At 44.1% G+C, this 13,382-nt stretch overlaps 1 protein-coding gene across 6 annotated transcripts in view; it reads left to right on the plus strand.

Moving 5' to 3' along the window:
• PLEKHG4B (pleckstrin homology and RhoGEF domain containing G4B) overlaps positions 1-13,382 on the plus strand; it is a 378,808-nt gene that overhangs the window by 314,963 nt on the left and 50,463 nt on the right. For all 6 annotated transcript variants that reach the window (XM_075586405.1, XM_075586404.1, XM_075586400.1 and 3 more), the window contains one exon: positions 6,692-7,581. In XM_075586405.1, coding sequence (XP_075442520.1) covers positions 6,692-7,581 — 890 coding nt within the window. The remainder of the gene's footprint in view (positions 1-6,691; positions 7,582-13,382) is intronic.

Below are 13,382 nucleotides of genomic sequence, written 5' to 3' on the forward strand. Positions count from 1 at the left end.
CCCGGCTAAACTGGGACATCTGGTCAACCTACTCTTTAAGCATAATTTCTAAATAGTCAACACTACTGCTCCGACAAAGTTTATTCGAGCAAAAGCTGCACGGCAGGATGCGTGGCGGCAGCGTGGAGAAGCGTTGAGAAGCGGCTCGTTCGCGTGACGTCGGTGACGTCACAGTTACGTGCGCGCCCGGCTTCCCCGGCTTCCCCGACTCCCCTGAAGGTTTGAAGTGAGGTAAGCGGGGAGCGGGGAAGCAGAGGGGCACAGCAGGAGCAGCTAGGGGGTCGGGAAGGTGTATAAATTGCGCGCGGATTGGAGGGGGGGGGAACGGAGGGGACGCGGCTGGATGCGGCTGGCGCGCTGACTATTCTCAGCACCAGCCGGAGTAAGTCCTGGTCAACCGGCGGCTTTTGCTCGAATAAACTTTGTCGCCACTGTATATTTGTGCTGTAAATACATTAGGAAAGGCAAGTTTTACTGATCCTGATATTTTTTAATTTATTTTTTTATAACTAAACATGAGAAGACCACTTTTACAAGAGACACCGATGAAAAATAAGTAGTCTGTATAACCTACTAACCTCCCACCTCGACCACTCACTAAAAGTAACCAGTTATGTAGGTCCAACTGAATGTTGGTGAAAAAGCTCTGTATTTGAAGTGAGAGACCCTGGTTCAAGTCTCTTTTTATTGTGACTTTATTTCCATATAACACATGCACAAATAATTCAATTTTAAGCTTTTAGTAAATTGTACATATTATTCATGTGTAACTTCCCACATTTTTCTAAAATGTTATTAAAATGATTAAACAGAAATATTGCTTTACAGATTATTGAATAAATAGAATTTGGTGTCCAGTTCTTCACATCATATATTTTGAATTGCATCAGCTTGGCTGGTGCTCCTTAACAGGAAAATACTAGTACATGTTTTATATCAGTAGACTGCTGCGAAAGAAGAACAACTTTCCGTAATTTTCTTTTCCGGGAACCATGTCAGTGGGCACCTTTGGGTTAATCCCTCCTCAGTCTAGGTAGGACAGGAAATTGACTTTTGCAGGTAGGCCATAAAAGGCCCCTCCCTCTACCTGCACCTTAGTTTTAGGATTCTGCCATAGCTGAAAAATATAACTGATAGGCATTAGACATACATAGGGAGGGTAACTATGTGCCCACTGCCATGGTTCCAGGAAAAGAAAATTACAGTAAGTTGTTTTAAATTTTCTTCTTTCCTGATCACCCTGGCAGTTGGCACCTTTGGGACATACCACAGCAGTGACAAATTAGGGAGGGATACATAAAGAATAAACCACCAGTCAATGCCGTTATCAGTTGACCTTTATTAATTTACTTTACACTTTATTTCACTACAGATTGTAGAACTCTACGCCCAAAACTTGCGTCAGCAGATGATTGTACGTCTAGTCTGTAGTATTTCAAAAATGTATTGAACGAGGACCAGACTGCTGCTTTGCATATCTGCCCTGGTGTTGCATGAGCTTTGAATGCCCATAACGTAGACATGGCCCTTGTAGAATGAGCTTTAATGTTCAAAGGTTTATCTTGTCCTTTGGTCACATAAGTTTTTTTAATACATGCCACTATCCATTGGGAAATTGTTGTCTTAGATGCTGCTTGACCTTTCTTCGGTCCCTCTGGTATGATGAATAGTCTGTCTGATTTTCTCACATCTTGCATCCTTTCCATGTATATCTTTAGACATCTCACAACATCTAGTTTGTGAAATCTCTCCTCTTTCTTGTTCTTTGGATCTGGACAGAATGACGGGATCACTATTTCCTGATCCATATGGAACTGTGATACAACCTTTGGCAAGACTTGATGCATTGGTCTGAGAACTGCCTTGTCATGGTGCAAGACTAAGAATGGTTCCTTAGCTGATAGTGCCTGTAGTTCTCCCACTCTCCTTGCTGAGGTGATCGCGATCAAGAACGCCATCTTCCATGATAGCCATCTCAACCCTATCTCTTGTATAGGTTCGAAAGGAGGTTCTGTTAATACATCAATACTAAAGACAGGTCCCATGTCGGCACCCTGTTTTTAATTTGAGGTCTTATTCTTTTAACTACCTGTAAAAAACGGATGATTAATCTTTCCATTGCCAGATTTCTCTCTAATAAGGCTGCAGACACCTGTACTTTCAGAGAGCTGAGGCTGAGACCTTTCTCAATCCCTTTTGCAAGAACTCCACTATTGACACAATTCTTGGTGAGAAGAAATGTTGTCTTTCTTTTGTGCACCAATCCCGGAAACAAAGCCAGATTCTATCGTACACTTTTGATGTGGATCCTTTTCTTGCCTGTAATAGGGTCTGGATTGTCTTGTCTGAACAACCTTTCATCCTCAATGTTTCCATGGTATGTGCCATGGTATATCTACTGCCATATTTACCAGGTGTGTGAACCAAGGCCTTCTTGGCCAAAATGGTGCTACCAATATCACTTCCGCTTGGTCTTCCCTGATTGTATTTCGGAATTAGGGGAATTGGTATGCCAACTTGAAATCCCATTTGAAGCTGAGAGCATCTGTGCTTTTTGCGCTTGGATGAAAACGCCTTGCACTGTAGTTTTTTACCTTGCGGTTCTGATGTGTCGCCATGAGATTTATGTCTGGCTGACCCTATCGCTCTACCAGCTTTTGAAACACCTGTGGGTCTAATGCCCATTCTCCTGGGTGTATAATATTGCGACTTAGAAAGTGTGCTGTGACATTTTCCAGTCCTGGGATGTGTACGGCCATGATCTCTGATATGTGGCCCTCTGCCCAAGTGAGGATTTCTGCTGTGAGGTTCATCAGCTTTCTGCTCCTGGTTCCCCTATATACTTTACAACTAACCGGTTGTCTGGCTGTATCTTTATATTGCCATCTCTTATTTGGTCTTGGAATGCATCCAAAGCCCTTTGTACTGCTTTTAGTTCCAGCAGATTTGATGGGAGGCGCTGTTCCTGGTTTGTCCAGGTTCCTTGCACTAGTGTTTCTCCCATTTGGGCACCCCAACCTGCGTTGCTCGCGTCTGTTGTGATTCTTTCCCACTGTACTGGGTATAGTGTTCGTCCTTTCCCCAGATTTTGGATATCTTCCCACCACTTTAATTCTTCTTTTGTGTGTGAGTGTAACAAGATTCTTTGTCTTGTATCCTTGTGGTTCCCGTTCCATTGTTGTAAAAAATTGTTTTGTAACAGTTTCATATGGAGCGCTGCCCATTTTATGACGCTTTGTGTTGAAGCGAATTTCCCTAGAAGCTTCATGCATTCTTCTGCTGAAGTTCTGGTTGCTTTCCTGAGCTTCCTCGCTTGCAGTGCTATGTCTTGCCCCTGTGTGTCTGGCAACGTCACCTCTGCTTTTGCCGTGTTGAATTCCACTCCCAAAACTTTAGCAGTTGAGTGGGTGCTAGGTGACGCTTGTCCGTGTTGTTCCAAGAAGGTTATGACCATCTCCTGGTCTTGTTCCAAGATATCGTCCAGATATGGGCATTTCTACCCCTCTTTTTCTCATTTCTGCCACTAATGGGGTTTGTAAATGTCCTTGGAGAGGTCGCCAGACCGAATGGCAGTGCTGTGTACCGATAATGATGTTGGTTCACTGAGAACCTTAGGAATCTTTGGTGTCTCCTTGATACGGGCACGTGTAAATAAGTGTCCCTTAAATCTATCGGTTACCATCCAGTCTCCTGGTTGTACCCCCTGAATGATCAGGTTCAAAGACACCATCTTGAATTTTCTTATTTTCAAGAATGTATTTACCTTTCTCAGGTCTAGGATTGCTCTGTAATCTCCTGAAGACTTTGTACTAGGAATATTCTGGAATAAATTCCACTTCCTCTGTCTTCCTGTGGTACCTTTGTTATTACTTCTGCTTGTAGTAATTTTTTTCAAACTGAATTCATTTGCCTTGCACTGTACACTTGTTGTTAGGCATATATTTCTTCTTGGTATTTCTTTGAACTCTATTCTGTATCCCTGACGAATGGTTTCCAATACATATTTGTCCTGTATTGTTTGGGCCCATGTTGCAGAAAACTGCGTCAGTCTTCCTCACACTGGCAACTGCTGGGCCCTTTGACCTTCATGCGAATTTGTTCTTGGCAAATGATACTCTTCCTTTGGCGCCTCGAAAAAGCCAGTTCTGACCTCCTCACCATGTTGTTTGCCTTGAAAACGATCTGCCAGGTCTATATGCTTTTGCCTCTTTGTACTGATTTCTATCAGATTGCTGGAAACCAAATCTTCTGTTCCTGTTTTCCTGGGGCAAAAAACTACTCTTACCTCCTGATGCTTTCGTTATTATAGCATCCAACTTGTCAAAAAGGAATTCTCCTTCAAAGGGTAATCCGCATAGGCTATTCTTTGACGCTGCGTCCGCCATCCATTGTCTTAGCCATAACGCCCTTCTTGCTGACACAGCTTCAGGATAGAGCTTCTTTTTACACCTTTGTCTAGTGCCTCCTTTATGTTGGCAATCCAGACACGCATTGCCTTTGCCGCAGATGTAGTTGCTATGGCTGGTTTACAGGCTGTTCCCGCTGTAACATATGCCTTTTTTTAATAAGTAATCCATTTTCCTATCCATAGTGTCTTTCAAGGTTGCAGATTCTTCTATTGAATTGTGGTCTTCCTTGCTATTCTAGATATACTGTAGCAGCTTCCACCTTTGGGCTGGCTTCCCAAAATTTGACCTCTTCCTGTGGAAACGGATACATTTTCCCAAATCTTTTTGGTATATATACTTTGGCGTCTGGCCGCGCCAGTTCTGATTGAATAGGTCCTTGATCACCTGATGTACAGGAAAAACTCTACCTTTTTTTTTTGTCTTGACCCAAATAATTTATCTTTCCTCTGAGTCAACTCTTCAGTGTCTTCAAATTCTTAAGCCTGTCTCATGGCTTTGATAAGAGGATCCACAATTTCTACATCAAATTCAGATTCATCCTCCTGAATATCTTGATCTGATTAATCTAATTCCCCTTCTGACACCTGAAAGCATTCTATCTGAAAAGCCTTTTCCCTTATCCAAACTGGTTTGGGATCTTGACCTTTTTTGGGCAGGGTTAACTGCTTGTTGTACAGCCGCATCCACACCCTGCTTAACTGCCTCCTTCATTAGTACAAGGAAGGTGCTCATCTGCTCGTTAGAATCCCCCCCGCTGCTGCCTTAAGGCAATTTTCACACAGCTTCTTTCTCATCAGAGCACCACTTAGTCTTTTTAGTGGTTTTACTCTTATGCTGCAGAGATTCCCCAGTACCCTTCGCAGATTCTGCTTCCGGAAGGGTAATCACGAGCTAATTTAATAAAAAACAAAATAAATACTAAATATACACCCTAATATATAGAGATCCTCTCTCTCCCATGTAGTACTAAAACTAAGGACTCACCTAGTCTTGGGAATTGATCCTTTAGCAGTCTCCAATTTTGATTCAATATCCAACACTTGGCTTCTCCCTGCTGAGCGTTCCATGCTGCAGTTTTTCTCTCTCACACACACACACAGTGTCTCCGTCGTTCCTGTGACGTCACCACAGTGCTCGTGCACGGCTTGCGTGTCTGCGCACGCACCCGCCGGCCGGAATGTGACGCGCGCGCTCCCGGGCGACCGCGTGCACTGTTCCTCCTACCGCAGCGTTCCAGACGCTAATGCGGTCAATCTGAGCCTTCACACGGCTCGCAGCTCACAGCAGCTGCTGCTGCTTCCCCCCCCCCCCCCCCTCGCGTGTACCGGGCTCCTGGGGGTTCCCCCAACTCCTGGGGTCTCCGTCTTGCCACCCTCAGGGGCGCGTCGATCGGAGCTTCAGGGCAGAGAGGTTGAGGTCCCTGGATCACTGCACTACTGCACCGACTCACTTTATTCGAGCAAATACCCGGTATGTACCTGGCAGATACCTGGAATGCGCCGCTCCTCACCTCTGACAAGCCCCGTTGCATTTGCCTTCCCAGCCTGGGTTCATGCCTGGCTGACGGGCGGCTGATCTGTTAAATGATAATGATTAGGATTTAATAGGCTGCAATGCTTCGCGTGTCTACCAGATGGCATAAATTCCTGAATTGTAATGCAGTATATATATATATACTGTGCAGTATTGCAGCCAGAGGGAATAAAATGCTTCAATCCCTGCTTGGAAAATAACTCAATGCACTCGGGCAGAAAACAGTCACAAACCTCAATACACCCGGGTATACCCGAATTCGTGGGACTAGCCAAGCTCGAATAAAGTGTGTCGCCAGTGTAGGTGCAGTTTAGGTGAGTCTCATTAGAAAACAAAAAATGCTACTCCTAGCTGTGAGGACAGGAAAAAGACTAAGGTGCAGGTAGAGGGAGGGACCTTTTATGGCCACCTGCAAAAGTCAATTTCCTGGCCTACCTGCAAAAGTCAATTTCCTGTTCTACCTAGACTGAGGAGGGATTAACCCAAAGGTGCCCACTGCCAGGGTGATCAGGAAAAGTATTTAAGACCGCAAGATGCATGTGCTGAAAAAGGGATTTGATATAGTATGAAATTGTATTTCAAATATATTATGTTATAAGTAAAATATACTAGGTAAATATAAAAAGAAAGTTAGAAAATAACGTGAAGGGAAAGATTACTACCAGGAACATTTTAATCTTTAAATTGGAAATGTTTATTTTTATGTTTTTAAAGTATTTGAGAACTCCTGTTTTTTTTAATGTTGTCAGGCAAATGATTGGATGGTTCACTGCAATGATTATCTGAAGCACGTGACTAAGGAGGGAAAATATACAACATCAACAATTCAGGACTTGCAAAGCTACCACCAAGAAGCCGCAAAGGTTTCTGCAGAAAATTTTCAGAAGGTCAATGAAATGGTATTGAGCTTTGGCAGTCAAAAGGAACTTAAAGAGTGGAATATTCTATGGCTAAAATGTCAACAAACAAGGCATCATTTAGAAGCCCTGTTAGACGTGAACAGGTCATCCAACAAACAGATTCCACAGAGAGCAGTTAATGATGGATCCCTGAATAATGACATAGAAGTTGAAAATACATCACATCAAAGTATTTCTGTTTTTGGTAATAACTTGAATGATATTGGTTTTAATAATAATAACAACAATCCATCACTGCACCAAGAACATGAGATCTTACTACCAGGGGCAACTGGGGTGATTAATGTGAATGCAAATCACAGTATGGACATGTATACCCAATGTAATAAGGTACCTACTTCACGTCTTTGCAAGAAAGATTCATCTTGTGAAGAGATTCTGGAGGATGTAGATAACCACTTTGGCTCTGCCTCTTGTTATTCAGAGCCAATTCGCTCACCAACTTCTCATCACAAGAAACACCCTCTGAAGAATCTTCTGAAGAAAGCACAAAGCTTTGAGCTTTCAAAAGTTGAAAGCAGTCACAGTGATGTACATAGACATGTCTATACTGGAGTTTATATTAAGGGACTTGAAGTAGCTGGTAGTGTTGCATCTGAGAAGACCCATTTTCCAAAGCTTCATACCAGAAGTCCACAGATGATCAGAAATCGAAGTTTGTCATCCCCATCAAGGATGCATTTGCACATTGAGGAAGAAGAAAGAAAAAGAGGAAGAAGGTGAGTATATAAGGTAACCAATATCACCATCATTGTGCTTGTAGACATTCAACATTCTTAGTAACTATCTGTGTGAGCTAAACCAGCTGATGGAGCTGATATCATTGTAACATCCTACTTTTGAGCTGATCACTGCTCACACATATAGCTAATCTATACATTGGCATATCTCAGGTGTGTTAAACTGTCAACCAGAAAGGGGAAATTGTCTGCTTTTAAAGGAAGCAAGGAGGAGGGAGAATTGCCTTTTGGCAGAACACCACTGTAAATATGGCACACTGTCTTTATCCTTTATTGGATTAGAAATACTAACTCAAGTCACTAGCTCACTTTGTTACAGCTTCTTCTTTATTTGCCGTGTTTCACCTTGTTTTTACTTGTGTGTGCCAGAAAAACGTGTTTTATATAATCTGTATTAGAATATGAAGAGAAAGAAAAAGAGAGTACCTTCAAAAAGCTGCAACATAGAGAATACATTAACGTTACAATGCATATGTGTTGTATTAACCTAAGTGAATGAAAAAGTTATACATTTATTAACAGACAGAATGAAGAGAATAATAAAGAAAACTTTTTTATTCAAAGCATGGAATCCGAGGGTGAACAAACCACAATGTGTACAGCTCCCGGTAGTGAGAGGCTGTGTATTTTGAGCTCCCACAAAAGGGCTTCTAAATAGTATAAAACCTTTTCTAAGTGTTTTTTTTATTTGATTTATTTTGCTTTCTAAAACTTTAAGGCACATTTTTATTTAAAATTTGAGAGTTTTTGAGTTGTATTGTATGTCTTCGTATTGTATATCTTTATGTACATAGCGCCATTAATGTACATAGCGCTTCACAGCAGTAATATACTTGACAATCATATAAATAACAAATAATATAAATAACACATGAAGGGGAGAAGTGTGTCAGATATAAAAGTAACATTTAGGAAAATGAGTCCCTGCTCCGAAGAGCTTACAATCTAATTTGTTGTTATGAAGAACGTACAGAGACAGTAGGAGGGTGTTCTGGTAAGTGCGTCTGCAAGGGGCCAATGTTGATGTATGAGGTGTTAATTATCAGCCATGGAGCAACTTATATGCTTCCTTAAACAGGTGTGTTTTGAGATGGGTCTTATATTGTGACTAGAGAGGGTGCTAGTCGGATATTGAGGGGAAGGGCATTCCAGAGGTGTGGGGCAGTCAGTGAGAAGGGTATAAGGTGGGAGAGGGCTTTAGATAGAAAAGGGGTAGAGAGAAGACATTCTTGAGCAGAACACAAGAGTCGGGATGGTGTGTAGAGAGAAATTAGGGCTGAGATATAAGGAGGAGCAGAAGAGTGTAAAGATTTAAAAGTGAGGAGGAGAATTGAATGTGTGGTACAAGATAACATAGGAAGCCAGGAGAGTAATTTCAGCAGGGGAGACGCTGAGACAGATTTAGGAAAGAGTAGAGTGATTCTATTCTATTGCGGAGGAAAAAACAACAGGTTTTTGCTACCTTTTGAATGTGAGAGAGGAGTCGAGTGTGTGACGGTTCAGGGGATTCCTTCCCCTTCTTTCTCTCCCTCTGTCCCATCTCCTTCCAATCCCTCTACCTTTTCCCACTCCTGTTCCGTTCCGTCTACCTCTCTCTCTACCCCACTGCCTCAGCGCATGCCCCGCAGGTCTCGCGCGCCCACGCGGTCCCCGAGCCCCTGCAGTGACGCTCCCCGCTCCCAGACACCCGCTATGGCCGCGGCCAGTGCCTCACCTTCCCTGGCGGCTCCGTCCGCTCCTCTGCCTTCCTCCATCGGGGTACCTGTGGCACGGCGCTCCGCGCGCCTGGTGACGCGGCCTGTGCGCGCGCTCCCTCAGCTCGCGGAGGGCACGCGCACACGCTCTTCATCTGGGTCCTGTCGTCCTTCTGGTTCCTCCTCCTGGTGCCTGCGTGCCATCTCCCTGTTGAAGCCTGTGTGCGCGCACCCTCAGGTTACAGAGGGCGCGCACACACGCTCCTCTTATCAGTCCTGCCACATTCCTGACTCCTCCTCCCAGTCCCTACAGGCCATTCCCCTGACTTCCCCTTCTGTCTCCTCCTCTTCTCTCCCTGACCTATCCCTGTTGTCTCCCACTTCTCTCTCTGCTCCTCTCCTATTGGTGTGTCTCCCTTTATAATCCCTGTCTGTCCTTTCTATCGTCGCTCTGCATAGTTCCTGTTTCTCTGTGTGTGCTGACCTATGCTGTGCTCCCTCTGTGTCCCTGCTGTATCCTGCTCCTGTGTTTACTTTGGATTTCCCTGGCTTTGACCCCTGCTTGTCCTGGACTACCCTGCTCTCTGTACCCCTTGAACCTTGCTACGAACTATACCTTGCTGACCTCTGGAATCCTTGCACCTGGCTTTGTACCCTGACGACTCTACTCTCTGGACCCCTGGACATTGGCACACGGATACGACCATTCTTACGCTTACACCAACAGAAGTTACAAGTATCGTTTACCACTCTCTCTACAGGCCCAGCAACGCTATACCACACTCCGGGCTTGCTCCCACTGCTGTGGGTGTGTGGTGTAATACCGTTCCCACCTCAGTACTGGGGTCTTGCCAGGTCTGCGGGCATACAGGCGTGACAGAGTGTGACCCCTAGGCAGCGTGCTTGGGCTACTTGGTGAATGATTTATTTATTTATTTATAAAATATTTTACCAGGAAGTAATACATTGAGAGTTACCTCTCGTTTTCAAGTATGTCCTGGGCACAGAGTTAAGACAAATAATACATGGTTACAAATACAGTTACATAAATGAACAGGGTATACATTATATACAAGACATTGCATGCACAGTTAAAGAAAATATATATTATGGGCGTATGTAACAGTTACAGACCAGATTAAAATGTGAGACAGCCTTAGATTTGAAAGAACTTAAACTGGTGGTGGATTTGAGAGTCTCTGGTAGGTTGTTCCAGTTTTGGGGTGCACGGTAAGAGAAGGAGGAACGGCCGGATACTTTGTTGAGCCTTGGGACCATTAACCGTCTTTTGGAGTCAGATCTCAGGTGATAGGTGCTGCATGTGGTAGGGGTGAGGAGCTTGTTCAGGTAGCTGGGTAGCTTGCCCATAAAGAATTTAAAGGCAAGACAGGAAAGGTGAACTTTGCGCCTAGACTCTAGTGATGACCAAGCTAGTTCTTTGAGCATTTCGTAGTGATGTGTGTTGTAGTTGCATTGGAGAACAAAACGACAAATTGAATTGTAGAGAGTGTCAAGTTTGCTAAGGTGGGTTTGAGGTGCCGTGTCATATACTATGTCTCCATAGTCAATAATTGGCATTAGCATCTGCTGTGCGATACGCTTTCTGACCAGGAGACTTAGGGAGGATTTGTTCCTGTAAAGTACCCCTAGTTTGGCATAGGTCTTGGTTGTCAGGGTATCAATGTGCATTCCGAATGTTAATTGGGAGTCAAACCATAAGCCCAGGTATTTAAAACTAGTGACAGGGGTTAGGGTGGTGTTAGCGTTGGTTCTAATCAGGAGCTCGGTCGCTGGAAGCTTTAAGAATTTAGTCTTGGTCCCATATACCATTGTTACAGTCTTGTCAGTGTTTAAAAACAGTTTGTTTTGGGAAATCCAGTTTTCGAGTCTCAAAAAGTCAGACTGAAGTATGTGTTGAAGGTCAGAGAGGCTATGGCTGTGTGCATATAGGATTGTGTCATCTGCATACATGTGTATTGAGGCTTCCTTACAAGCTGTGGGAAAATCATTAATGAACACTGAGAAGAGTAGGGGCCCCAGAACAGAGCCTTGCGGGACACCCCAGGTGATATCCAGGGGGTTGGAGTTAGAGCCTGAGATGGACACATGTTGATAGTACTTCCAACAGTAATGTGTAAGGAGGAAATAGGGCCAGGTTTGGGAGGAAGTATGAGGAGCTCTGTTTTTGCCATGTTAACTTTAAGTCGGTGGAGGGCAGTCCAGGATGATATTGCCGAGAGACATTCAGAAACTTTAGTCTATACAGCAGGTGTAAGGTCAGGGGTAGAAAAGTACATTTGTGTGTCATCAGCATAGAGGTGATATTGAACCCAAGATATGTTGATTAGGTAACCTAGAGAGAGTGTGTAAAGAGAAAAGAGGAGTCCTAGGACAGAGCCCTGGGGTACCCCCACAGAGAGATCACTAAAAGTACGATGGGAGAGGTAAGAGGAGATCCAGGATAGAGCTTTGTTACGAATGCAAAGAGTATGGAGGAGGGGAAGAGGGTAGTTCACAGTATCAAAAGCTGCAGATCGGTCAAGTAATATGAGCAGTGTAATTAGTTCTTTTAGTGCGCGCTGTTTTAGTGGAGTGAGCAGTGCAGAAGCCCGATTGTAGAGGATCTAGGAAAGAATAGGTGTTGAGAAAATGGAGCAGATAAGAGAATACAAGACGTTCAAGGCGTTTAGAGGCAAAAGGCAGAAGGGAGACAGTTTGGTAGTTAGAAAGACAGGTAGTGTCAAGCTTGCTGTTTTTGAGTAATGGTATAACTTTTGCACGTTTGAAGGAAGAGGGAAAGGTACCAGAGTAGAGTAAGCATTAAAAATGTGTGTGAATGTAGGGATTATAGTAAGAGTAAGAGCAAGATGTTTTAGGAGATGGGAGGGAATGGGGTCAAGAGGGCAGGTGGTAGAGGAAGAAGAGGAGATCCGCAACGACACATCCTTCTCTGTGACAGCGGATAAAGAGTCAAGGAATGCAGGAGGAGAGTTTGGAAGAGATATAGGATGAGAGGAGGATACAGAGGGGGTGCCCTGATGTATGGATTTCACCTTTTCCGTGAAATAGTCGGCAAAGTCCTGAGGTGAGATGGAGAACGAAGAACAGGCAGGTGAGGATGGTCTGAGTAGGGAGTCAAAGACAGAGAAGAGTCGGCGTGGATTAGACTTGTGCGTGTTGATTAGTGAAGAAAAGTAGGTTTGTTTAGCTTGAGAGAGGGCAACGTTGAAACAGGATAGCGTAAATTTGTAGTGAAGGATGTCTGCAAGAGTGTGAGATTTTCTCCAGAGGCGTTCAGAGGAACGAGTGCAGAAATGCAGCATGCACAATTTAGCCAGGATCTGGGGTTCAAAGGACGAGAGCGGCAGAGAGAAAGCTGGGCATGTAGATCAAGAGAGGAGGATAGGGCAGAGTTGTAGTTCCTGACCACGCTGTCAGGGTCTGGAGCAGAACTTAGAAGGGAGACGGAGGAGCGTAAAGAGTTGGTTTTATTTAGTTTAAATCTGTTTTTGTTTTCACCCAGGAAGTGAAGCTAGACAGCCCAGATTAGCTTACTTTCCTTGGCTACATATCCCAACTCACTCCCAAGCCCTTCCCCCCTCCCCTCACTGGTAGGTTTTTCTGTTGCAGTTTTGTTATATTTTGTTTTGTTTATACTGCACAGATTTTACTGAGGGTGTGAGGAAAAGATTTAGTTTACTTTTGTTTAATTTACCTGGGAGTGAGATGAGTAGCAGTAAGAGGAAAGGCTGCAGTTTTAAAAACACTGCTGCTGCAAACATAGCACTGCTGTCAGGAAGTTAGCTCTCATTGCTGCCCTCTGCATATAGTATCTATCAGTGAAACCCCTTCCCCTTTGCTGTTAAAGTTTTTGTTTGTACAATGGGGAAGGTTGCTTAGAAGGCCCAGCGGCAACAGGGATAAAAGTGGTCCCTGAAAAAAATCAGTAGCAGCCCTGAATCGCCTAAGGCTACGATCACACCAGCTCTGGCTGGGCATGCACGTGATTGGGTGATGTCATAGTTGTGACGCGGCCAAGCGCCATGAACTGCAGGCAGGAGGCAGCCGGAGGAGACAGGGAGGCAT

Source organism: Ascaphus truei, chromosome 2, assembly GCF_040206685.1.
Source record: "Ascaphus truei isolate aAscTru1 chromosome 2, aAscTru1.hap1, whole genome shotgun sequence".
Taxonomy (NCBI): domain Eukaryota; kingdom Metazoa; phylum Chordata; class Amphibia; order Anura; family Ascaphidae; genus Ascaphus; species Ascaphus truei.